We start from the raw sequence: 25,589 nt of genomic DNA on the forward strand, positions 1-25,589 counted from the left end.
ATGTTTTCATTGTTCAGAAGACGCCTCACTTAAGCTTTTTTATTTTCATGTTTTTGATGTGGAGTGAGGGGTTTAGCTTATTTCCATCTCGGAGAACAACATCACTGCTCTGCACTGCAAACAACAATTTTTCAAAGCATCTCTGCCTAGTGTCCGGTGCAAATATCTTAGTGCACATGAACTGAGGCAAAACGTACTTACAAAAACCCTTTGGCAAGATACAGGAGTTTGTTTTTAGACAATGAATCCTTAATATCGATGAAAACGTTCCAGTTCCACTGGCAGATTATGTTGCTTACAAAATGAGGAAAAATGTCTTGTTCAAAGTGAAATAATCTGGAACTGCTGCTTTTTCATCGAAAATTAAGGAATCATTGACCTACAACAAGCTCCTATATTAGTAAGTAAAAGGTGACTTGTGGGTTAGCTTATATTCTATTACTATTTCAATTATAGTATGATATCAGAACAAAAAGGGAGGCAAAAAAATACTAAGTAAGATTTAGTGTCTTTGCGTTGAGCACAATTTGTCTTGCAAAACTTACATAAGTTATCAAACCTAGTTTTAGGCGGTGTAAAAATCAATAAAACAGCATTCATAAAACCCACTATAAGGTTGTTGCTTTTTATACTGTGCTGCCTTCATGTAAGCCAGTAGTTCTGACTGGAAACAGAAACTCCTTCCAGTACATTTCACACAGGAAGACTGCAGGAGGCGCAACTCCATTCTCATGGGAAATAATCCTAGCCACAATGACTAAATGAAAAACATTTACAGCTTCCTAAAACTTAGTTGGCACCCCACTGTGATGATTTTCATATTGGAGTTGTTTCAGAGCTGGAGTGGTGGTCCCTCCAGGGCTAGCTGTTAGCTTCAGCCTCAGGGACAACTAATTAACTCTCCAAAATGATCACTCCTTCGAAACTAGCAGATTTGCAAAACATCCCTGGCATAAGAGTTAATAATTTTCTCTATGCAAGGTTTCCATACTGCAGTTAATGACAATGTGTCATAAAATAATACAAAGGCTGACATTTTCCCATGTCCACTCTCGTTATGTTTTCATCCGGCAAGTGCAAACGCCGCCCACTCGCCTCTGTTTTATTGTCTCCCTGTCGCGCTGTTATCACCCCGGTGCATCTTTCTCAAGGCGCACTCTGACATTATCATGCTGTATCTAGGCTAATCTGTTATGATCTGATTATGAACCATCTCTCAGAATAAGAGCGTCGTTGGCACTACCTGCCCCCTGCACATGGGCACTCGTGCCACGAGGAAGGTGTCAGCCATTTTTCCGCTGCCTGGCAAATTAACAGCCACGGACTTGCAATTCACTCATATGCAAACTGCGATCTTGTCGCTTCCAGCGCAATAAAGGAGATGTATGACATTTAGCTTTCTAATAAGGTTTCTTCTTAGAAAGCTTGCCGCGATGAGGAGTAAAGCTTATGAATACCAGCTCTGTACCAGATGTCCTGAGCGGGACACGGTTTTAGGAGTCATTCACAGATGGCTAAGCGTTTCTCGTGAGATGTTTTTGCGAGGTTTTATTGGCTGTGGATGAACCGCGAGGAGAAGAAGTGGAGACAAGTCTTTCGACTTTATGGGGGCGTAGTTATTCCAAAGGTTTTTTTTCCGATCAAAGAGAAAAGAGCGAGTCTTTGATGGAGTCCAAGTGACCTGCAGCTGATCTTTCATTGGCCACTCGTTGAGATTCACACCCCAGAAAGCTCACATGACCCTGGATTGGCTGCTCGGGAAAGACCCGGGCCTCAGGGGCCTGTTATCCTTTTCCACATGGGATACACACGTCTCATATTGGCAGGCGAGAAATTCATACATACACACACGAACACGCCGAGCATGATGGACGGCGTTCGCGCGCGCACTCTTGCTGATGTACATTTACTAAAGTGCTCGCCCTCTCACTCTATTTTTTTTTTCCTCTTTCTGGGACTCACACACAAAAACACATACATTACATTCCCAGAAATCCTCAGAGGGGTAAAGAAGGGCCTGCGAGAGGGAGGGAGTGCAGAAAAAAGTGGCGCTTATTGTACTCAGACCATTCATAAGCTCGAGACTTGCTGAGGGGGAGTTCAACAAGGGGGGAAGGGGACTCGGGAGAGGGTGTGGGGGGGGGGGGCTCCCTTTCCATGACTCTAGGGGTCCCTCCCACCTCCAAACATTCTGAACATGCAGGCATTCCTTGCAATGTATTTCTCAAGCAGGAAAGGCCCAGTCGGTGCACCAAAGAACACTTTTTCCTCACATGCCCCTCTTGCTTCCCAAACTCATCCGCGAGGAAACTTTCCAACAAGGACCAGAAAAGTGTTCTAAACCAACACACACAGACGTTTGCTTCAATACAAAACACTCTCTGTGACCAATGCTCCTTTGCTAACCCCCCTCCCGCTTTTTTTTTTTTTCCTTCCCGGCTTGGAGGAGAGATGGAAAGCAATCCCCACGAGTGCTCTGCGGATAATGACATGCGCTGTCAGGAAAACAATATGGCTAGTCTAGACTTCCCTTCCTGCCTTTGCCAGAAGGTCTTAGCTCGTTTTAGATGTTCACCTCAAACTTCAGCCACTTTGTTTGGATCATGTGACCCTGAAGACGAAAGAAAAAAAAAAGAAAAGAAAAGAAACAACAGATCTTTGCAGAAATTCCACCGACTACGAAAAGAAGGAAAGAAAGAAAAAAGGAAAGAAAGAAAAAGCTCCTCTTGTAAAAAAAAAAAACAAAGAGAGAGAGAGCTAGCCAGGTAAACAACGATGAGCAAACTGAAGTAATTGCTTCCTGTAATCAAAGACAATTCCATTAAAGTAATTACAATAAATAAAGAGCGCTTTGCAAGAACAAAGCAATCCTTCCTTGAATGATGACAGTTTTGTGGATGGGCGCTGACAGATTCAATACCGAATGCAACTGGTGAGTCATCTTCAGGCATTATTTGTCATTAAGGCACACTGGAGTCTTGTTATTGTTAGAATCTCAGCCAAGTTTGGGGCAATTATTTCTGCTGCCGTGATCTGATTGAGGAAATTAGGAAGTCAGATAAGAGGAATGTCTTCAAGTTGCAACAAAAAAGAATGACAATAATAATAAAAAGAAGGAGAAAAAAAACACGTGCATTGAAACAAAGTTGGCGTAGAAATCAGAAAATTTGTGGGAGCCGATTGGGTGTGTTGTTGTTTGTGAACATATTAAGCACACTCCGTTCTCCGGGTGACACCCCTAATAAAGGACTATGAGATATCAAAGTGACATGAAAAACCTGGATCCCTTTCAAAACATAAGCACAAACAATGTAACAAAACTGTAGGAAGCGGTTAATAAATAACAAGGTTTTGCTCAAAATAACCATGTCACAAAGTTTTCTTATTGGAAAATGCTTAAGACGTGACAAACGGCACTACTGCTCTCATCAAAGTAGAAAAGACAGCAGAACATTCCATTCAGGCAAAGCAGATGTTTTGACAACAGGAGCATAAATACTCTCCCAAACTTGCCAAGTCTGAGTAATGATTCGAAAGTTTAAAGTACCTGGAGTTGTGACAAGCAAAAGTGTGTGGGGGCTCAACTCTATGTTAGTCAGTGTGATAAGATGTGCAGCAGATTATGCTGTTGCAATAAGGGTCGAGTTTTTTTTTTTTTTTTTTTCAGAACCTAATGTTTCTGTTAAACTGCAGGAAGTTGTACGTATTTTTGATCTCCGCTTATATGAGCAGTACTGAAAAGTTCAGTTTTTGTGCAAAATCTCATTCATAGGCTTTTTTCTGCACAAATATAAAAACAAATGTCAAAAATTGTCACATATTTGTTAAAATGATCATTATATTGAGACAGTATAAGACAAATAATCTGTAAAAGATTAAAACAAAAACCATAAATACAATAATTCACCTCCTCACTTTTCCCACTGCAGTCAGAAACAACCAATCAGAGTCAGGAGGATGTTCTTAGCGCTGTCAATCATTCTCGTGCCCAAACCCTCCCATTGCTACAGCTGTTTCAGCACAACACAAACCCTGCCACAAATGCTCAGGCTAGTCACCATTCATCATCATGGCCACCGATGATGCTGGCTTAACAATTTTCCTGTGATGGTAAGTTGTCTCTCCGCCATTAGCACTCTGAGTGTCACTGATTGACAGCGCTAGGACCCGCCTCCTGGCTTTGATTGGTTGTTGCTAGGTCGGGAGCATTGCCTTTCTGCTGGCAGGAAGTGAGGCAGCTCGATCTCGTCACATATTATTTGTCTAATATTATACTGTCAGAACGTGGTGACAGCTTCAACAAATAGATTAAGACTTATGGCATAATTTGGGACATATTATATTGATTGTATTAACAGAGGATGTATTTTAGTTTTATTTTTGTGATTGGTTTCTAATGTATCTATATTGATTGCTCTGATTCCATGATGGTGCTGCTATACTGTGAATATCTTAACTGGGGCATAGTAAAGATTTAGTCTATTCTATTCTATTCTTCTTGTGTTGGTAGTGTAATGACAGCCTAAAGTCTGACCCATTGGACTCTTACGGGATGTTCATTACTCTATTTAGGGCAGTTCTCCCAGTGCAATAGGTTCTTATGCTGCTGTCTGTTTGTGCTGGGGCCCATCCACTGGCTGTGGAGGCAGGAGGGGGCGGAGGGATCAGGCCTGTTGACATAGCCATAGGTGATGGCAAAAATGTCAGTGTAAATGTGACTGCTCCCTCTGTGCCATTTTCCCGAAAAGGGTCATCACCACAGGCTGCCTGACACGCTGGAAACTGCCTCGAGCGCAGGGCACCGACACGACATTAAGCTGCAGCAAGCCTCGGCGTTCGCAAACACAAAACACACATCCGCATTGACCGCCTGGCGTAGTGCTCCCGCTCCCGGATCAGCTGGGAAAGAAAGAGCGAGGTAGAAGGAGACGCACGCCGCAACCCTAAAATGAAAGTGCAGGGCAATGAATTCAGCCTTTCATGTGCAGCACTTTTTCTTGTGTAGCTATTGATTTTTTTTCCCCCCTCTCCTGTCTTTGTGCTGCTGTTTACTTTCCCCTTTTTTCCCTAAACTGGAGACAGAAGGCCAGAGTTACAGTTGAAATAGCAGCGCCGGTGAGAGCGGCGCAGAGCTTCTTGGCCTCCGACACAAAGGCTAAAACACGGAAACTGTGGAAGAACGTGCCTCTTTTTCAGCCGCCTCACTTTTAACTCTCGCTCTCGATTGTTTTGCAGCCTGTCAGAGGGCTTTTGACACCTACAGCACACCGAGCTGCGGTCGAGTTTAACACACGGCAAACGGATAGAGAGGGGAAAATGGACCATGGAAGAAGGACGGGAAGGGGGGAGGGGATGGCAGAGGAGGACAAGGACTATAACAAAAGGTAAAAGCACTTAACAGCACAATGGCACCACAGTTCTTTCCAAAAGTCAGCTGAAGAGCTGAAGGGCATTCCAAAGTCCTTGAATGTAGATGCAGGACAAAGAGAAGGAAACTTCAGCTAATCTAAAGGAAAAATATCCTGTTTGACTTTACTTTGGACCAAAATTCAATAGATAAAAGTAGAAGGGAAACACTTTAAAGAGACATCAAAATGGCCCCTTGTGAAAGTGCAGTTAATATCCACTAATACAGCAATGTATGTTTTCAAAGAAACACATCTTGCAGAGGAAAACTACAAGTAAATACGTTGCTGCTCTCCAAATGAAGTTCAGGCAGTTTAAATTCAACACGAGTTGAATGAAATACGTTTCTTGTCCCCAAAGCAAAGTTTTCTTAAATAATTTTCAAACCGCTAACTTATTCAGCTGCGCCGAGCCAGATAAAACTACCATTATAAGGCACTAAAAATCCTGTGCAAATGTCATTCCCAGCAACCAGCCTGTGCTCTCAGTAATCACACTTTTATGTTTGCGCTGAAGGCTGTGAACCGTCTAATTTTAGTGGTGCAAAAAGCAAAAATATTTAAGTGTTTTAAAAACGAAATTTTATAGCCTTTGCTCCCCCACCCCCTTACTTTTATATCAGGCTGTTACTCTGATATTCTGTTCTCACTATGTGTTTGGCACAGGAAGCTCATTGACTGTGGAACACCTCCTGCCTTAATTTACAGTGTAAACAGCCATGGTTTCTCTGTTAATAACCAAAGATTCATAAAACAGCGGCGACTGGAGTCTGGTTTGGCGTCTGTCAGACCATAGCTGCGAGTTTCGGTTTCAAGGAGAATGTAATTTGGATTCATGCAAAGTGACGAGGGCGAGGGAGCTATCTGCAGCCAAAAAAATGCTACCTTTTAACAAAATCTCACTTAAAGTGATTCAGAACTCTTTCGTTGCTCGTTTTTGCTACTTTCTACAGTGTAAGGTCACGTCTGATACAACCTCTGACAAACAGTTTCAGCACACACGGCTTTTCCCACTGCCAGCTTATCAGTGCCGGCCAAACTGAGACCTGCACTCAGATAGTACAGGCACGCTAACACTGCTGTGGCATGCACTAATAATAGTGCATTAGCATCCAGATGGCTGTTATGGAATAACACAAGATTTTCGTATTTCGTCTAATATGGTCTGTGCTAACAAGTTGGATGTCAAGGAAAGGCTGGTTATAAAAAAACAATTTAAGTCCCTGTGTCTGAGACGCCAACCCACTCGTGTGGTTGGATTTACATTTCAGGGGTTTAGGACATTCACTGTCATAAGATATGTTATTAAGCACCTTTACATGTTTGTCTAAAAATATTCAAGCTCCTTTCTCGTTGAATAATAAACTCTCCGCCAACCCACAACCCGAAAAAAGAACACTGTGTTGCTGCTCCCCCCCAGCCCCCAAAACGCCTGCTTGTCATGGCCTTGATAGGTACAGGATGCGGTGTTGCATGGATGCAGAGGATTAGGAGTCCTATCAGCCGACCCATACGCGGCCCTGATAAGGCTTTTAGGACAGAAGCAGAGGAAGAGGAAGTGAGTGGGTTTACAGCGACCCGTTTCCTGTGGAGCATGGGCCCGTGTGGACAGAAGTGATATGCCCCCCGTGGATGCTGGTGCTCCTGCCACACATTCCCACCGAGTCACTTCCTGAAAGAGGCAGCCCTCTCTGGAGGGTGACTTCCTGGAAGAGTATGACCTCCCTTCTGCTGAATAGAATCTCAATGTAACAAACACTCCAAGGTTGCCCCTGGAAGCTGGTGCACACACCCACATAAATATATATGAATATGAATATATGTACTTTCAATGTGTGTTTAACGGCACCATTCAGGCCTTTAGTCCAAAGGTTATCACCGGTTGGGATCTCTGCCACCAGTACCTGCTCATCTCTTTAGGTTTCATTGGCCCGGAGCGAGAAGGGACGATCGGGTTACATCCCAATGTATGCGTGTTCACAAGTGTGTGCACCGCAAGTGGCAAGCTTTGTGTCGCTCTGCAAACACACAAAGTAAACGCCCAAGCTTACCCTCCAGCCCAGCCTACTGTTGTGTTTATCTACAGGTATTTGTTATCTGGCTCTCTCTCTCTTTTTCCGCCTTCTCCCTCCCTAAACTCTTGAAAAGGTTCACCGAGGTCTTTATCTCTCTGCCGAATCCCTCTTGCAGGTATCCATGTCAAAGGGACCAATGGGAGGGGGCCTCTGGGGACAGCATGTTTGGTCTGGGTCAGCCCTGGGTCAAGCTTTAAACCAGAAGACTTGCATTAAGCAACTCTTTACCTCCAACTTACTGCATTCCACATTACCTCGGCGCACAGCACGACATTTTACTCGTGGCTCTTTTGCATCTTTATGTTTCTTACAAACATAATGGCTCGCATTCAAATGGCCATGAGAAACCTGGCACATTCAAAAGAGCAAAATCTACAAATGCAGAACCTTGCGCCATGTTTGAATACAGCGAGGTTTTGAAAACCAGTTTCGGGACACGCTTTAATGTTCTTTTCATGAGGTGGCAGAGGAAGTGACCAGAGTTTTCTCCAGCCGTATGGGGGCATTATGTGATGCAGAGCTGCATCCACCCAACTTGTTTCAGTGCACTGTTGGTGTTTCACTTTTCCTTTACACACAGGAGAAACAAATTCAACCACCGATTGTATGTTTACTCAAGATCAGGTTTTAAGAGTAACAGGTTCCAGGAAGAGAACAGACATTTCTCTGCCTAGTGGTATACTCCAGATCACTGTGGGGTTTCCCAAGGATTTCCCAAGTAAGAGGAGTCATATGGTCCCTTGAGTGTTTGCTGGGCATGCGGGAAAAACCTCACATGGAAGATGATGAGGTGTCCTGATCAGATGAGTGTACCGCCTTCACCAGACTCCTTTCAATGTGGAGAAGCAATAAGGGCTCTCTATGTAATCTCTAAGTCTAAGACTACCCACCCTATGGAGGAAGTGCATGCCATCCCCTTAACTCCAGGGCCTCGTTCTTTGAGTCATTACCCATATCTCATGATTAGACGTGATAGTCAGATTGTAGAGAAACCATTAAGCTAAGCTCTTTCTTCACCACTACATACTGGAGAAGAGAACCACATGAGTTCGGACAAGAACCCAATCCGTCTATCCATCTGCTACCCCCATCCGGTAATTCCCCCCAAACGAGATAGCCGGGACGCTTTAACACCTCCACTTTGGGCAGGAACCCAGAGGGAGAATCCACCCTTTTCTGGCTTAGAGGAACAGACCCTTACGCCTGAAACGTCATACTTGTTTACAAACCACTCCAGTGCACAGTGAATGTGATGGCCTGCAGTTGCCAGCAGAAGCACATGTAAACAACTACAACCCTTATATTTCCAACCCAAGACACTCTGACACAAATCCAGTTGTTGGAAACATTTATGGTTAAAAAAACACACCCATACCTCCACCCACCCAGGTCTTAAGTTGATGAGCAAGTCTTTTAAGTTGACTGCAGGCCAGCAACCAGAACAGATAACCTGACTAATCTTTATTAGCTTATTATAACTTTTGCTCTATAAAGACTCAAACAGTGAAACAGATACTATTTTCCACAGAAAGGACTTGGAAACAACCACTACATTTGGTAAATGTGTAAAGTAACAAAACATTTCAACAATCCCAGTCATCAACATGCTGTTATATCAGAAGCAGTAACACATCATGTTGTTTTGCTGTTTGAATAAAAGATATTAGACCTTGTTCTGTATTTATTTTGTTCATTACAACCGCTGTGCTCTGATGCTGTGGTATTTTCACTCAAAAAATATGAGAAAGTCACACTGGCCCATGCCCAGTCTACAGCAAGGCAGGGCCATGCGAGGGTTATAAAACAGTAGCATAAGTAGCATCCAACCCATATCAATGAGGAATAAAAATCCGCCGGGATGAAGGCTGTGACCAAATATGGCACTTCTGCTGGTGTTTTCCTGGCATGAAATTGGCTTTGTGTTGGTAGCGTTTGGAGAGCCGGCTGGTAAATTCTCCCCCGTCTTTTGTTCGGAAAAAGGAGGAGAGCGGTTGGGGGGTGGAGGTGTGTGCTGGTGGGGGGGGGGGGGGCTCCATGCATAATGCTCTTAGCCAGGGAGGTCTGGAACTGTGTCTATAAATTGAATTATTTCAATTTGAGGGAGAGAGTGAGAGAATAATGGAGAGTAGCTGTGAGAGTGTGTGTGTGTGTATGTGTGTGTGTGTGTGTTGCATTTACATGTGAACATATGCATGTGTGCCGGTCGAGAGATAGAGAAAGAGACTCATTTTCTATTCTTCTGCAAGGTTCATATTTACAAGTGAGAATATAAACCAACTAGCGTAAGATTACAGAAGAGGCCAAATGTTAGCTTGCAGCTGGAAGCTCCAGTAATGGATAAAGAAAGGGCTGAACCCACCGGTTTCAGCATCTTGATGTTCTTATCAAGAGATTCGGGGTATGAAATAAAACCGAATTTCTTTGCCTCGTATGCTCTGTCTAATATTATCTAATATCACAAACCCGAAAACAGCCCTTCTGGCCATAGGTGACTGCTTGTGTGCGTAAGGGTGGCGGCGGGGCCGAAAATATTCCTGACACAATATAATCGGCAGGAGACCATATGGCAAACTGGCAGCAAGCTATTTATCCTTATCCTCTTTGGAGGCTAAAATTAGCACTTCGCTGTTTGTAGCTTTAAGCTGGACTCCAACCTCTACCACTGAGTTAATAATAAAGAAAAAACATCACCCTCCTCCTCACAACCCCCCTCTAACTTTTTTGTGTTTATCCTTTGCCAACTCCCAGTACCCCACTTTAACTATCCCCCCTCCCTCTTAAAAATAGAATCTGCCTATTTTATCATTTAAGAGTTATAGTGCATGTCTTATCACAAGTGTTTCCTTAAGCTGCTGCTCCCTAACAGGAGTTTGTATCAGGAAAGCCAGGATTTCCTGAACATGGACCCCCTTTGCTAGCTTGAAAGAGTGGGATGATGAGACTAATCTCTTTATCAAAAGGCTAAATAAACATAGCCTCTCTGTGGATGTGTGTGTGTGGGCAATGCTCTGTGTGCATGTGTTGGTGTGTGAGCTGTTGTTGGGTCAAACTAAGCACGGTTTGGTTCCAGCAATGGATTCCCTTTTTTATTAGACTAAAAAACAACAACAGAAACCCCATATATATATATATATATATATATATATATATATATATATATATATATATATATATATATATATATATAAATGGAGAATACGTTGATATGGCATTACCCCTCCCCCACCTGTTGCTACACACTTTTGGTGTAACCTTGACAAGTAAGACTCCCTATCGCTGCTGGACATTCAGTTTATTCATCTCACCTGTTCCTTCCGCCTTACATCCTCCTGGTGCACATAAAGCTTTAATCCACATAGAAACATGTCGTTTTTCTTAAATACATAAAATCAAGAAAATTACCGACAGTCCTATTCATAAGACTGTCTTCAGTCGGAGGCTTCTTCAAATTCACTGCAACGCAGGCTGCTACAGTGAATTTCCTGCCCACATGCACAATAATTCTTTTAAGAAATTAGTTACAATAATATTTAATTTCCACTTGGGATAAGTAAAGTATGAGCATAGTATTAAAATGAACTGTGACTTTCAACAATTGGCAGAGGTGATTGCCCCAATTCTCTAAACTGATATTAGTTATTAGTTATTGTTCTATTTTGACCCATATAACAGAAAAAAAATGCATATTTTATACCTCAACAGGTAAAAACAAATGTAACTCATTTAAACTCAGATATATACATTAATTTATATACAGTCAGGACAAGACATTGTCTGAGTCATCCAACTCAGGTTTTCTATAATAATACTGTATTTAGACATCAGTGACACCTCAACATGAATCTGATCAGAGGCCTCTTGGGCCCTGAGCTCGGTTCGGTTTCCAGTGAGGGGGAGGAAGACGCAGTCGGCAGTGACAGGAGTGCAAAGTCAGAGGAAAGAGAGAGAGGGAGAGATAAAGAGAGAGAGAGAGAGTTTAAGGTCATTTTCTGGACCATTCATAATGTGTTGTGACACATCAGTGACAAGCTGCTGTGATTTTACTGTCAGATTCCCTTAGAAGCCGAACTGCTTCTATTAGGGGGACGGGACATTGTCTTTCTTCGACAGCTTATCTTTGCATTATTCAGGCTGTGTGTACTGTACACGTCCAAGCACAGGAGTTGACATGTGACTCCAGTTAATTTGGAGCTAAAGACAGGAGCATAACAAGGAGCCCAAACTGGTGACCCTTCCAAATTTGTCACGTTTTTTGTTGCGTTGTTGTAATTTTTCAGCCAAAACACCCACATGCTCGACTGCATCTGTGAAAGGATATGCAATTTTTTTGTTTTGTTTCGTCCTTGTCTGCCACATTGATTTGCATGACGAGTGCCTCGCCGCGCTTCAAAGTGCTTACATTTGCAAATCCGAGCTGCAGAATTCACTTCTAAACGCAGCGATATCTAGTAATTTGACGAAACCAGCGTGTTCCTTTGGGACACGGCTGCACTGCAATTGAGCGAATTGCAGTGGCGTGCACATAACTTGAACCCGAACCGGGTTCTGTCGGGTCATACGCTTTCAGATCGACTTTGAGGCGCGCCGCCGCGCGAAAATGTCTTTGGAGTTCCGGGACAGACCGTCAAGCGCGACGGGACGTCTTGTTGTGCGACGGTAAGTGAAAATCATAGGAAAAAGAAAAAAAGAGAAAATCTTCTAACGCATTCAAGCATTCTTTTGCTAATCTCTCCCCTCTGACACACAAGAGACACGGAGAAGGCTACAGAGGGTGTGTGTAAACAGTATCTTTTAGCAACCACCAGTAATTAGATATAGGCATTTGGCATTCGCACCAGTCACAAATTAAAGAAGAGTGCTTCCTGTAAACAGACAGTGAGAATGTGTCTACATCATTAGTGTGCCACAATTATAACATAGGAGCTAAAGATACACTTCCCTCCCACTAGCACTCCCTCAGTCAAGCAATTGAAATGAAACCATTTTGCTCTTCTTCTTTTCTTTTGAAGCACCAGACTGTGTATCCATGTGCATTTGTGCATTAAAAACAGAAAATAAGTTGTTGCAAAAAAATATATAAATATAATTTATTTAGTTTTTTAATATTTAGAGTCTTTCTTGAGGGAAGCCCAGGCACATGAAGTGGGGGTTGGAGTACCAAGGATGATATTTCGTGCAGATGCTTGTCATAAATGAATATGTATTTCATGTAAATTCTGCACACAAGGCATGTTGTAATGGTCGGGGCTAGACTTTGCATGTCTTTGGTCATGCAAACATGCCCACATGTAGCCGCCAGACGGACGGCTACACCAGCCGAAGGGATGCATGGGAAACTTAAAGTAACAAGGAGGAGAGGGAACAATAATTTGGCTTCGGAACGTGCCGGCGATTCCACCCGATGTCATCGCAGGAAGTCAAAAACAAGCAAACGGCGGGAGGGAAAATGCAGAGGAGAGCGGAAAGAGGCAGGAGAGAGGGGAGCTAACACATACATCCATGCTCTGCCACATGTATCACTACTGACTTTTAGTGGCAGAAAAGCCACTAAAAGCTATTTACAGGGTAAATATAATGCAATTTAACCTATGTAAACTGAGCTATGATTCAGAGCTAATATGTACAATGCAGTCAAAAAGATAAGTGGACCGGCTGCTTGTGTTGTGTTTCATTTACATCTGAAGATAGAAGTTACATTTGTGGTTGACTGAGCTTGAGGTTGTTTTCACACATGAAAGTCCCTTCGATTTGGTTCAACTCAGGACAAAAATTGCAGCATTGTTACATGTTCAGCTGCTGCGGTTCATTTTTCACTCTGCTTTGTGTCAAACAATAAAAACCCTTTGAAAAGCCTGTTCCCTCCTCCGCCTGTGGTGGAGCTGCACCAAGAACCACTTAAGGAAAACGACACGAAAACCTCAGAAGAAGACATGAGCGCAACTTCCCATTTTGTAAAATAGAAATCAAAACGAAGCAGCGTCAGACTTTAGCAGTTGTAGGATTTCTCTTTTTGTCTTTGGTAAAAGACCACAAGCCGTTTCGCTTGCTTGCGCTAGACACACATATTTGTCTTGGTTCTATTTACCCAGAATGCCCGGCGGTATTTCCGCTTCCTGCTTTTGAACCGGCCTCCAGCGCGCTTGGCGGTTCGCATTCAAACCGTGCCAGAGTTCACTTCAACCCAACAAAGACCGAGGACTGCAGGTGGACCACGGTTCACTTCTTTTGTTCCCCTTCAGTGTTTGATTGCTCATTCACACCTCTTCAAACAAAGCGGACTTTCTGAAGTATGATTAAAACGGACCAAGCAGGACTGGTGTGAAAGCAAGCGATCTGGTTGCATGTTGGAAAGCAACTGGCGATCCAACGAGCCGGCTGCTGCACCTCCATGTTCAAATTGGATGGACAGATGGACGAAAGTCAGGAAATCCAAACATTTTTCTATGCCATATGTTTTAGTTTTCCTTAGTAACACGGATCTGGAAACAATAAAAAGCTAAATTCATACTTTTGTGTGGGAACCCTGTGATGCATCCAAGCACTCTGGCCTCACTGAAACAGAAACTGTTCAACACTGTGGCTGGTAACTGGTTTACTGCTAGTGGAAACAGAAATAAACAGCTGGTTTTGTCTGAGTTTTATAAGTGGTAGTCATGCTGAATTTTGAGGCGAGAATTGGTGAAAAAACCCTCAACTTTACCAACTCCAGGGCTCCACTTTTGCTTTTTCCTCAGCAAGAAACTAATCATTCAAGTTTCTGGGTATAAATTAAACGCCAAGTCAAACTGCATCCCTCATCAAAAACTGTATTTTAAATGCATTCTGAAATTTTCAACTTGGAATCACAATTCAAGGATTTAATTGGATTTTTTCTCCATCTTTGGGTTTAAGCACCAATGGCATGGTGTCCAGATAAAAAAGAACATTTCATACGTTGTTCTTTCTTCCAACAAACCCTAACAGTCCTGCCCTGTCTTGTTTAACTCTGCTGTTTCTAAAAGCCTGTCATTACGATGGCCATTGAAAAACCTAATATACTCCAAAGTTATTCTCGCTCTAAATGTTTGACAAAACCCTCATGTAATTCCCAAAGTCTCACAGTCAAATGTGCGTGTACATCTTATCCGATGGGTTTATGATTATTAGCTTCTCACACATAAAATATTGACTCAGGCCAATAAAAGCGAGTTCGTGGATGTGATTGAACAGGCAGAGGATCGTTTCATGTTAAATGATGTATAAGAGAGGCGAGGCGAGGTGGAGGAAATCATGCTGTTTGCTTTTATTTTAGGTTCTTTCATTCGTCGCTGTCCGCCTGCCCCCCTCCCGTCTCCAGCAGATATGTGACAACAGCCTTAATCCTAAAGGCAAACGGACTCCGCTCTGTGGGAACCTGAAACAATTTCCTCTTTTTTTTCTTTTTTTTTTGTTGTCTTTTGAGAGGAGCAAACTCAGGCCACTCGAGTTTGCTTACTGGCCATAAAATCTTATCAGGGGACATCGTTTTTCAGTAAGACGTGTCATTACTCGACAGCGGACGCGTCAGCCGGCGCGATAGCGAGAGTGAGAAGTTGTAAAGCCCTCAGTGAGTTTGACTGAGAAAGGTCAAGCCCGGGCGCCGAGAAGCCTTTACTTTTCCCAGGTAACTGCAGGTAATAATGTTTGAGAAGCCGTAAATCTGGGGACGGTGGAATAAACATGGCTACCAAAAACACACAGTCCGGGGCTGCTTTGTAAGCTTCGTCTTACAAAGCAATTAGATTATATAGCTGTCACATATTGGGTTTTTTTTATAAACTGCGTGAGAACAAAAATTTTGGTTCACACGTTTTATGTTGCCAGAGTCACCTTAAAGTGTCTCCACGAGCGGTGCTGCGCTCCTTTACCCAAACGACACTCACCAGCACTTAACGCCGTGATTAGCCACAACTTTTCCACCGCTTTCCTCTCCCTACCGATTTGCACACACACATGAAGACACTGCTCCACCCTCCAAAAGGCTTCTGCAGCATTTAAGCGGAGATTTCTCCCCTTTCATCTCGTCTCACTCTTCCATTTTACACGCTTTCTTTGAGCCTCTTTTTTCTTTTTTTTTATTCTGCTTTGGCTCTCCTCCCCTATACTCACACCCAGAAGAAATCAAAAGGAGAACCGTGTTTGTGTCCGCCATCTACCTCTACCACCACACCTCCTGTGATACCGACTGAAGGAAAAAAAAAAAAAAAAAAAACTCTAAATCAAGGGAACCGCATGCCTTTTATCCACCCACAAGAGCCTCACGTTTAAACAGATTACTGGTAAAGCTGGACACCAGTAAGACAATTACCGGACCGGGAGATCTTGCTCGATCATGTCTAGACATAGTCTAGACGACGCGCACCTCAAGCCGAGCAATCATCGTCCTTGTTCTGTTTTTTTTTTTTCTCTCCAATTAATGCATTATGATATTTTTCTAACAGAGGAGAGGAGCCATTTGGCGCAATGTTGCTGCTGTATGTCTCTACGCCTTCGCAGAACTTGGTTACCGCTCCAGATTCTACAGCACATACGAGGTACTGCAAGAGTAGAGGAAGTCATAGAGGGTAACAGACCACACGAACAATCACAGCTCCCTCTCTTCCAGTCTACTGGACAATCGGACCAATTAATCGGTGACTTTGAGGGGGCCACAGGAAGCTGAACGATTGAACGAACAGAGGCCGACCGCTGATTGCTTGGCTCCTGTGTCCATATCTGCAAAAGCCCACCCTGACTCTGGAAACTACCCAATAAGACGAGCGCAAACAGCAGCTAGTCTGAGCTCTGACCTTGTTGGAGGGCACTGAAGTTGGAGGGTGGATGCATGGATGGACGGATGAAAACATCAGAAATATCTCTGCCTGGTCGATGGAGACTCACAACCGCTGAAGGTTATATGCTATGAATAACGACAAAAATTGGCTACATTTATTTCTGTTGTTTCAAGACATTTTGCAGTGAATAACCCGATTCTAAATACCCTGTCATATGGAATCTGGTTGAATAGTAAAATTCACCCTCACTACTAAATTCTCCACAATCACAATTTACAAAATTACAAAATTTTGTTGGACTTTGAAGTTGGAGTCTACTCTTTGAAGGTAAATATGAAGAGTCAAATGTGAAGCAGAGCTAACAAAAAAAAGAAAAAAATTTTCAAGCAAATTTGCTTCGCCAGCTCCCAGCAGTAAAAAACAAAGAAGAACTTGTAGCACAAACTGAAGTGAATGACAATAAACCAGGAAACAGGAAGTGTTGCTTGCTACTTATGCTGCTCGAACAAAATCAAATCATAAAGCTCTGGTTCTGCTCTGCATCCCCAGAACCAGAACCAGACATGGAGAAACGGCATGCAGCTTCTGAACCATAATAAATGGAAAACTGACCAATACATTTGATGCGCATTGATGATTTTGACGATGGTGCTCGGCAAAATGTAATGCTTGTTCCTGGCTTCTCAAATTGGTGGCTGTATGATGCTTTTGTTCCTTTTTAGTTTTGTGTTTTTATGGTGTAAAGTTCTTTAAACTGCCTTGTTGCTGAAATATGATATACAAATAAACTTGATTGATTGATTGATTGATTGATTGATTGATTAAACTCAAGGGATAAATCAGGAATGAAGCTAAACAAAAAGGACAACTGAGCAAAGAGACCAACTTTAAACTGGATCTTCAGACACTCTGTTAGTGTCTTTTTCTTTTCTACAATACAAAATTTTTGGATATTCACTTGTAGTCCATTCTAGGTGATTTAAAGGCCTGACCATTCATCTTTTGTCTTGGACGACCGAGGACAACGTTGTACGCCTCAGATGTTACAAACTTTTGGAAGGAGGAACAGACATTCTCCTTCTTCATGTCTTCTATGAAATCCTGTGCTAATAATATTTTAGCCTTTTAACCACTTTAAAAGGCTAGAAGAAAGTCTGAGACCTTGGAGGCAAAGGGTAAAGAAATGCTTGGACATTTGTGTGTTTTGTAGAAACACAAACTCAATGTTAAGACACCAACAATGAGCGCAGGAACCTTCTTCACAACGTTTTTCTTCAATCTTTCACAGATTATTTTACATTGCTCAGACGGAAGGCGACCTTTTTTCTGCAAAATTATGTTTTCAAATATTTAACAAATCAGCCAAAGTTTAAAGAAAAAGTACATGGACAGACTTCTACAAAGCCTGGAGATCCTACTGATCAAGACCACTGGAAATCCTTACAACAAAGTCGAGCTGCTTGGGGGGAAAAAGAGCAAAGAAAATCGAAGCGGTTCTGAAAGCTTTTGCGTACAACTTGTTTTTCCAACGCAAATCTGCCGAATGAAAAAGCCTCAAGCTGGATGTCAGAAACTCCAAAAATCTCAGCCCAAACAACTTGGACACCAGCGAACGAAGGCAGACGCCGACATGAAGCCTAACAGGGAGCCATTTGTCTTGGCGCGGCACTTTGTACAAACGGCCCGGATAATTGGCGATACATATCTAATATCAGCAGCCGTCGCTTCGCTCCCGCGACGATTCCGAGCCCCAAAGAGGCCGAACCCTGTAGCTTTCAGACAGAAAGAAAGAGCAAACGCACGGCTGCAGCTGGCCAAGTCGCCGCCTGAATGTCATTCCGTTTCCCTCGCGCGCGATACGAATTCACACAGGCAAAGAGGATCCAGAGAAACAGAGACGACATGAGGGACTCCCCGCCATGGCCGGCGCATATGATCTGTTAGCTTTTCCCTTTACCCTCCGAGCATTACTTTGCACACAAGAGTGCGACCCAAGGCAGCTCGTGGGCCGCTGAAATAAAAGCCTGGCTGTTGGTAGGAACTAGTTGGTACACAGCTGGACTAATAGAGCGGGACTAATTAGCGTCAGCGCTTTGCTGGATGTTAGCAAAGAATCTCCCGAAGAAAGAGAGGAGAAATAATAATAATGATGATGATAAATAAAAAGAAGTGTAAGCGTCTTTCTTTAGTGCGAGTCCTCTGGGGGGGAAAGGAAGACACCCAGAAATGATTTTAATGACATGTGTGAAGCAAATGTGATCCTCCCTCTATATTTTTTTCCCTTTCTCTGTTACTACCAATGGAATTTGGAGCTAAAAAATACCATGGGCATTGTGGTCAAAGCTGAAACGCCATAACTGAGGATGCAGCATGTGAGAATTGTCACCACATGTAAGAATAAGAGCCAGGCTTTGTCTCTCTCCCGCCGCCTCTCCGACGAAGCTCTGCAAAACATCTGCAAGGTTTACGAGTCGCCGTTAACCATCTTATTGTGGAAAAACAAACAATCAAACAAAAAAATAATAATAATACATATATGTTTCACGCCGATTCAGAGTTCTCACGGTTTCTCCGGCTCTCTGATTTTCGAGAGAGAGAGAGAAAGAGAGAGAGACAGAGAGAGAAAGTACACTTCCGGGTGAAAACAGCGATTTTTGTACCACTGGTCAATGATCCGTTAAGAAAGGAGACCAGAGCAGAAGCATGTGTTTTTCTCAGTAATAGCCCTCCAGAAAAGAAAGGCAAATTCAGTTGTCAGTTGTCTGAGCTGCTTCGCTCTGCTGGAGGACAGGAGATGGTGAGCAGAGGAGGAGAGGGAAGGAAACGTCTGAGGACAGAAGTGAGGAAAGGGGCAGAAATAAGAGAGATTGGTAAAAAAAAACAAAAAAAAAACTGGCAAACATTTTCTTTAGCTTTTTATGTGGAGGATTAAAACACCTCCAGGAAGATTAAACTGTCTTTCTCTCAACACCACTTAACCTTAGTAAGTCTTTAATACAGTTTATATCATTTTAAGTCAGGTTCATGTTTATCCAAATAAAAAAGGGGGCAGTGAAAGCTGTAGTATGTATTTTTTATTTAAAAAAAAAACAAAAAAACACACACATCTTTAAGTTTAATGAGGTGGACCGTGTCAACGTCACCGTGAGCCAATAGAACAACTTTGGGATGGTTATAATTGAGACTTTGCAACAGGCCAACTTATCCAACATTAGTGTCTGACCTTACAAATAAGCTCCAGGTAGAATGAACCAATATTTCCCATGAGAACGCACTCCAAACTCCTCATGGAAAGCCTTCCCAGAAGAGTTCGAGCTTTCTGTGGCTGCAAACCGTGAGACAACTCGATTCCATGGCTAAAGAATGGGGTGTCTTTAAAGCTTGTGTGTGTTTGAAGGCAAGTGTCTCGGTACACTGCGCTTGGCAACATGGTACAGCTAAAGAAGTAATGGAGAACTGTGAAAAGGTGTTGTCCGAGAAGAAAAGAAGAAAAAAGTTCAGAGGCTAAAACGATAAAGAGTGAAGATAAACATGGACAAAGTTGGGGAAAATGGAAGCGAGCGCGGCAGGAGATGAAGGCGAACAAAGAGGGGTAAAGGGGAAGGAAAGACGAAGGAGAGACAAAAGGTGATGTTTGAGAGCGAGTGGGAGGCACAGAAGAAAAAAAGGGGGAGGAGAAAAGAGGAGAGAAAGCACAGGGATGCATGAGGAGAGAGACACAAACTGACAGTCAAATGAAAGGGAGACTGAAGTGTAGGTGGGAGACAAGGGAAAACAGCAAATCGGGGGGTGGGGGGGGGTGAGACATGAAGATGAAAGAGCGAGAGAGAGGGGAAGAGAGACAGCTGTCGGGGAGAGAGTGAGCAAAGTGCCAAACAGATAAATAACCAGCTTACTGGGATTACCAAGTGAATGACACAGAATTTGCCCGAGCCAATATGACGTGGCAGTGATAGCTGCTAACCCATATAAACCTGAACGCGGTCCAACGCGTCCCGCGGCGCTCTACTGTTGTCACCGCACTCTGATGCTACGGGAGCCAGTTGTTTATGTGGGCTCCTGTAAAACGTATCGCGGCGGCTGCAGGCTCTGAAATGGCAGAGTTGTCTGAAACTACCTGGGCCCTCGAAAGAAAAAAAAAAAAGAGGACAAAAAAAATTGAGATTAAGAAAGAATACACTGCATGGTTAAACGTGTACGGGCACAACATAGGTTTGAACCGGCTCGCAGCGCAAACGTTACGCAACAGATTCGCATTGTTGCTCTCCTTCAGCTAGTTAAAATCAGTTGACTAAAGCTAAGCGATTTGTCATGCTTTCAAGAAAATCCTTCTCGCAGTCTGGAGTTTTAGATGTCTCTGTGTCTTCTTCTTCTTCTACCCCCAGTTTAGTCACACCTGAGCAGGAAATCCTACAGTGGAGCCTAGAAACACACTTTGTCCTTAAAAGTGACATTTAGAGAAGAATTTCCAGACGATGTCAAACTGATGCCGTTGCCTTAACATACCGGAGAGGAAAACACAATTTTGAATCTATTTCTCGTTTTATGAATTTCAAAGCAACAAAATTGTTCTAAGGTCACATTTCTAAGGCAGGGATGCAGTGAGATTGTGAAGAAAGTGTTAGATATTTTTTTAGGTTTTTCAGACATTAAGCGGTGTGATTAAAGCTCGGGACCCTGTTTAGACTCTGCATAATTATCTACATTCAGAGACTATTCAGACCACTTTAGCTAATTCTTTTCAAACAAAGGCGACAAGTGACAAATCCGGCAACCATTTCTGTGTCATTGGAGATTTTGGTGACAACGTAAAACCACCAGTTGCACTGTAGCTACAGTTAGCAGTTAGCGCTGCACTGAGTCCCTCCAACCCACGACGGACAGCAGGCTCGCCGCGCTGCAGCAAAGTCAGCTTACGGTCAGGTCAGTCTTTTCATAGCCGAAAAGCTGAACGTGAAGAATCAACCCACACTTTTCACCTATTTGTGTGGCAAAATGTTGAGAACTCAGTAGAAAGCAAACAGTTAAATGTGGTTGATTTGTAAGCATGGGCTAACTGTTAGCTACTCAGATAGTAGCCCCTGCTTAGCTTCTTCCTCCTCGGGGTGCTAAAGCAAAAGTAGAGTGAAGCTTTTCTGTTTATGAATGAGTCTTGATAACGTTCTTCAGTTCAAGCTCTGTTTAGACGATCAATAATCTTGCTAAGGCGTCATGTCATCAAATGCTAAGAAACACCGTAGCGCCTTATGAGGTGAACGTACAAAAACAACTGAGCGACGTTTAACAAAACTCAGTGGTCTTTTTTTCTTTTTTAATAAGTTGACCATTTACGCTCGCCTAAATTAATCACAGAGTTCAAAACACACAGCGTCAGCAAGAAGCATACACACACACGCATATGCTCACTGCTCCACATTTTACCCTCTAATGAAGTCCAACGGCAAAACAAAAACCTGCCAGAACCCAGGCAGAGTTAGGAAAACAGAGATGTGAGGTGACAGAGAGATGATGAGATAGAGTCATTGTAGTATAAGGAGCCAGTCTATAATTGGAAAGATGTGAAAAATGAAGTGTCAGTTTGGTCAATAAGGGGCAAAGGTCGCAGAGACAGGAGCCCAAACTCGGCACAGAGCATGCTCATTAGAGCGACCAATCAGCTCTTGGCTGGCTGCTCCCAGACTATCACGCATCAAAGGCAGAGGAGTGGACACACACTTGTACAATGTCTCTTTGTCTCGGGGCCGGTAATTTCAGGGCTCTTTCATCAGCCCATTCCTCTCTTCCACATGATCTATTTTTCTTTTCTTTGTAAGCTAAACGTCTGAGTCCTCAGCGCTGACCTGTACAGGCGAAATAAAGGAAAAAAGAAGCAGAAGCAGGATTTCAGTTGGAAACACGGCGTGTGAACGTCTGTGTTGACTTTGTACTCTGCTCCTACCCAGGCTCTGCCTCCCAAACTCAACCTCAATAATGCATAAAGTTGCGTTTCTGTGTGCAGTTGGTTTGCAGCGTCACTCCCAACACAACCAGCGTGCTGTTTCTGTCTGCCTCTCTCGAAAACACAGCGATCCTCACAATGCACCAATGGACAAAGGAAGAGAAACGTCAAATCCAGGGTTCTAGGCACAAAATCGAGGAGAATCCGATTCCATCAACCTCTGAGAGAATCTACTGACACTCAAAAAGATAACAGGCGTAATATTCCTTCATCCACATCAGGAATGTGAAATAAGAGGAAAGGAACTTTTGTCTTTTGGTTCATTTTTCAAGCTTCTGCTGCTGTCGAACTCTTACCCTGTTCGCTGCTGTTGTCCCCACTGTGAGACGTGTGTCCGCCGCTGGACGGCCCCGGCGTGCCTCCGGAGCGCGTGGACGCCGTGTCGTCGTGGTCTCTGTTCCAGGATGTCTGTTTGGGAGAGAGACAACCAAAGAGACGGCCATTTTTAACACTTCTATTGGTTGTTTTTGTTTTTGATCAATTTCAATTTGTGAATTGAATGTAGATATGTACAGATGCACCAGTCAAGGTAATTCTGACTTCTATTTTCTTTTGCCAGTCTGAATTGTGACTGAGTTTGTTACTTGCCCCTTCCCCTCAAGTACCGTTACTCATTAAAAAAGACAGAAAAAACAGTTTTGAATCCATCAGAAAAAGAAGAATTTGTATTTATAATTTGTTTCTACATCAAAATGCATATCCATATCAATAGCTTTACTGTATGATGTTGGTGAAAGCATTTATAGGTCACATTTTGTTCTTTAATTGAGTGCATCTCAAGCAAAGGAAACCCTATAACAAAAACTCACCCAGAGCCACAAAAACCCATTTCAGAAGAAAATCTTTGGGATTTGGTCTAAACAAAGTTCGTATGACTAAAGTGTTTTCTTGAGAAAGCTGGAAGAATAAACTAAGTTGTATTTCTGTTTTCAGATTGTTCTTGGATCTCTAATCAGCATGTCAAATAATAACAACAAAAAGAAACTTTTGAAAAGTTTAAAATACAGAACAGAATGGCATCAACTTAAAAGTGAACTCATGATTCAGTCGAAAGCTCATCCAGCAGTTCATGAGGTCCTTCGACGTTTCTTTTCTTTTTTTTATATATATATTTTTTTCATAAAATGCAGATTATTAGACGTTTCTCAAAAAGGCTGGTCCAGATCAATAGAGAGCAAACATGTTGCTTCAGTTCCCAGATTTCTGAAGCATGCAATCCGTGGCCGCCTCCATTTGCCCCAAACCACTAGCAGATGAAAATACAGAACAGCTACAACTTAAGATAGGCTACGGCAAGCGCCAGGGAGTGATGTCATCCGAGCAGAGAGAGGGAGAGAGCAGAAGGTAAATAACTCATGCATTTCCCCCATCGGTACAGATTCTTTGTTTTGGTCCACAAATGAAATAAAAATAATATATGTTAAAAAAGTGGATGACCACTCGCACTGAAGTGGAGCTAGATTTCATTTTGGGCACGGCAAAAGCAAAATTAAATAAGCAAACGCTTTTCCGTAATCTTTCCTTAAACAAAATGAAATGCAATGCCGATCCGGTCGAGTCTGAATGAAAACAAATGAAAATGTTTGAGAGCAGCCAACTTCAAGAACAAAAAAATAACAAATAAAATGAAATACAACAACTTTATGATGCAAAACTGATGCTCTGCTCCCCCCCCCCCCCCGTATCGCGTCTGGACAAGAGCTGGAGTTTATATATAGCAAGTCGGGTCCATGTAAGGCCAGATGAGGGTCTTCTGCACACTGGACAGTCTGCAGAAGTCCAGTCCGATACAGCTAAGTCATAACTGTATGATTTATGCAATAAATCATTCAGTTACTGGCACGTCAAAGTCTTCATCGCACTCATCCATGCAGATTTACTGCCTCGCAAAAGTATTCACTCCCCCCTGAGTCGTTTCCACTCAAAAAGCCACTTTTATCCCCACTGCTACAAACTAAAACACGCATTAAACAATTCTGTAAATACATACTGCATCTAGCTAAAGCGTTTTCTTACAAAAGCTGACAAAATTGAGCTAAAATATCTGTTTCCAGATTTTAAAATAACATGAATCCTCTATTTTACAAGCTTGTTCTGGAGGTCAACTTATGGGAATACTCATAAGATGACAAATTCTTGTTGCACTCATAATCAAAGCTATTTCATTTTCGGTTTTGAAAGAGCTGCATAGTTGTAAGAAGGTCAAGAAAAAAGATACAGGGTGGACCTGCACAACACCAGAGAAACACTACAATGTGACACTATTGCCGAAAATTCTGGTGACTATAATAGTTACGGCTAATTAAAAATGTTCCATCTCGTCTCTGACTTTATCATAAAACACGAGCCTCACAGGACTGTGTGAGACAAACATCAGCCGCTCGTTGTTTCAATGCTAAAAACTTAGTAGATTTTCTGAGTGACAAAAAAGAAATAAATCAATTTCAGAGAAACAGCAGAAATGTGGAAGAAGAGCCTCTGGTCAGATTGAGCCTGAAAATTGAACCTGAACACACCATCCTCACTGAGAAACTCTTTTCTTGTACTGATATGCATTCACACACTGGAGTGGAGCTTCACTTTACAGCAGCACAAAAATCATAAACATGAAGCTGGAGCTGCTAGTTTAAATCCAAGCACGTGCCATGGTGGCCTAGTTAAAGCCTGGATGTTGAAATTTGATATCCACAGATTAGGGATGCACCGATACACCTTTCTCACTTCCGATATCAGAAATCAGAAAAACAGAGCTGAATTTAATTCAAATGAATTAAATTCTTAAAAAAAACAAAAACAAACAAAAAAAAATAAACATTGACACAAATTACAGAAACACAAATTAATTTGATAACTTTGCACCAGTACAGAGCACTTGATAGCTTCACAACTTTCATTAAACATGTAAAAACAACTTTAATTTGTTCAGTCGGTGCAGTTGGGAGAGCAACAACCAAAGTAAAATTTATTTTAAAAACTGAATCTGTCAAAAACAAAAGGGAAATACTTTGGTTAAACATGTGAAAAAAACAGCAGTAACTATTTCAAATGGTTCAAAATGTACAAGGAAATGCAAATTAAATAAAGCACAACGCAAAGGGTTAGACTTAATAGATCGCCCGCAATGTCACCGATTCCCGATCCAGAATTTTTTACAATATCAGGATCGATACAGATATTGATATCGGATCAGGTGCATCTCGATCACAGGCGCTTTCCATCCAGTCCGAACGGCGCGCCGCACTTCAGACTTTGACCAAATGTTTCCCCTTTCAGAATTACTGTAGTTCGTCCATCACACGAAATCCCGCCGAAACACGTC

At 42.6% G+C, this 25,589-nt stretch overlaps 1 protein-coding gene across 1 annotated transcript in view; it reads right to left on the reverse strand.

Annotated features, from left to right (window-relative positions):
* The window catches only part of LOC129359851 (homeobox protein Meis1), a 102,804-nt gene that overhangs the window by 58,967 nt on the left and 18,248 nt on the right, over positions 1-25,589 (reverse strand). The window contains exon 7 of the mRNA XM_055029777.1: positions 22,567-22,678. Coding sequence (XP_054885752.1) covers positions 22,567-22,678 — 112 coding nt within the window. The remainder of the gene's footprint in view (positions 1-22,566; positions 22,679-25,589) is intronic.

Source organism: Poeciliopsis prolifica, unplaced genomic scaffold (genome assembly GCF_027474105.1).
Source record: "Poeciliopsis prolifica strain line A6 unplaced genomic scaffold, Auburn_PproV2 SCAFFOLD005, whole genome shotgun sequence".
NCBI lineage: Eukaryota > Metazoa > Chordata > Actinopteri > Cyprinodontiformes > Poeciliidae > Poeciliopsis > Poeciliopsis prolifica.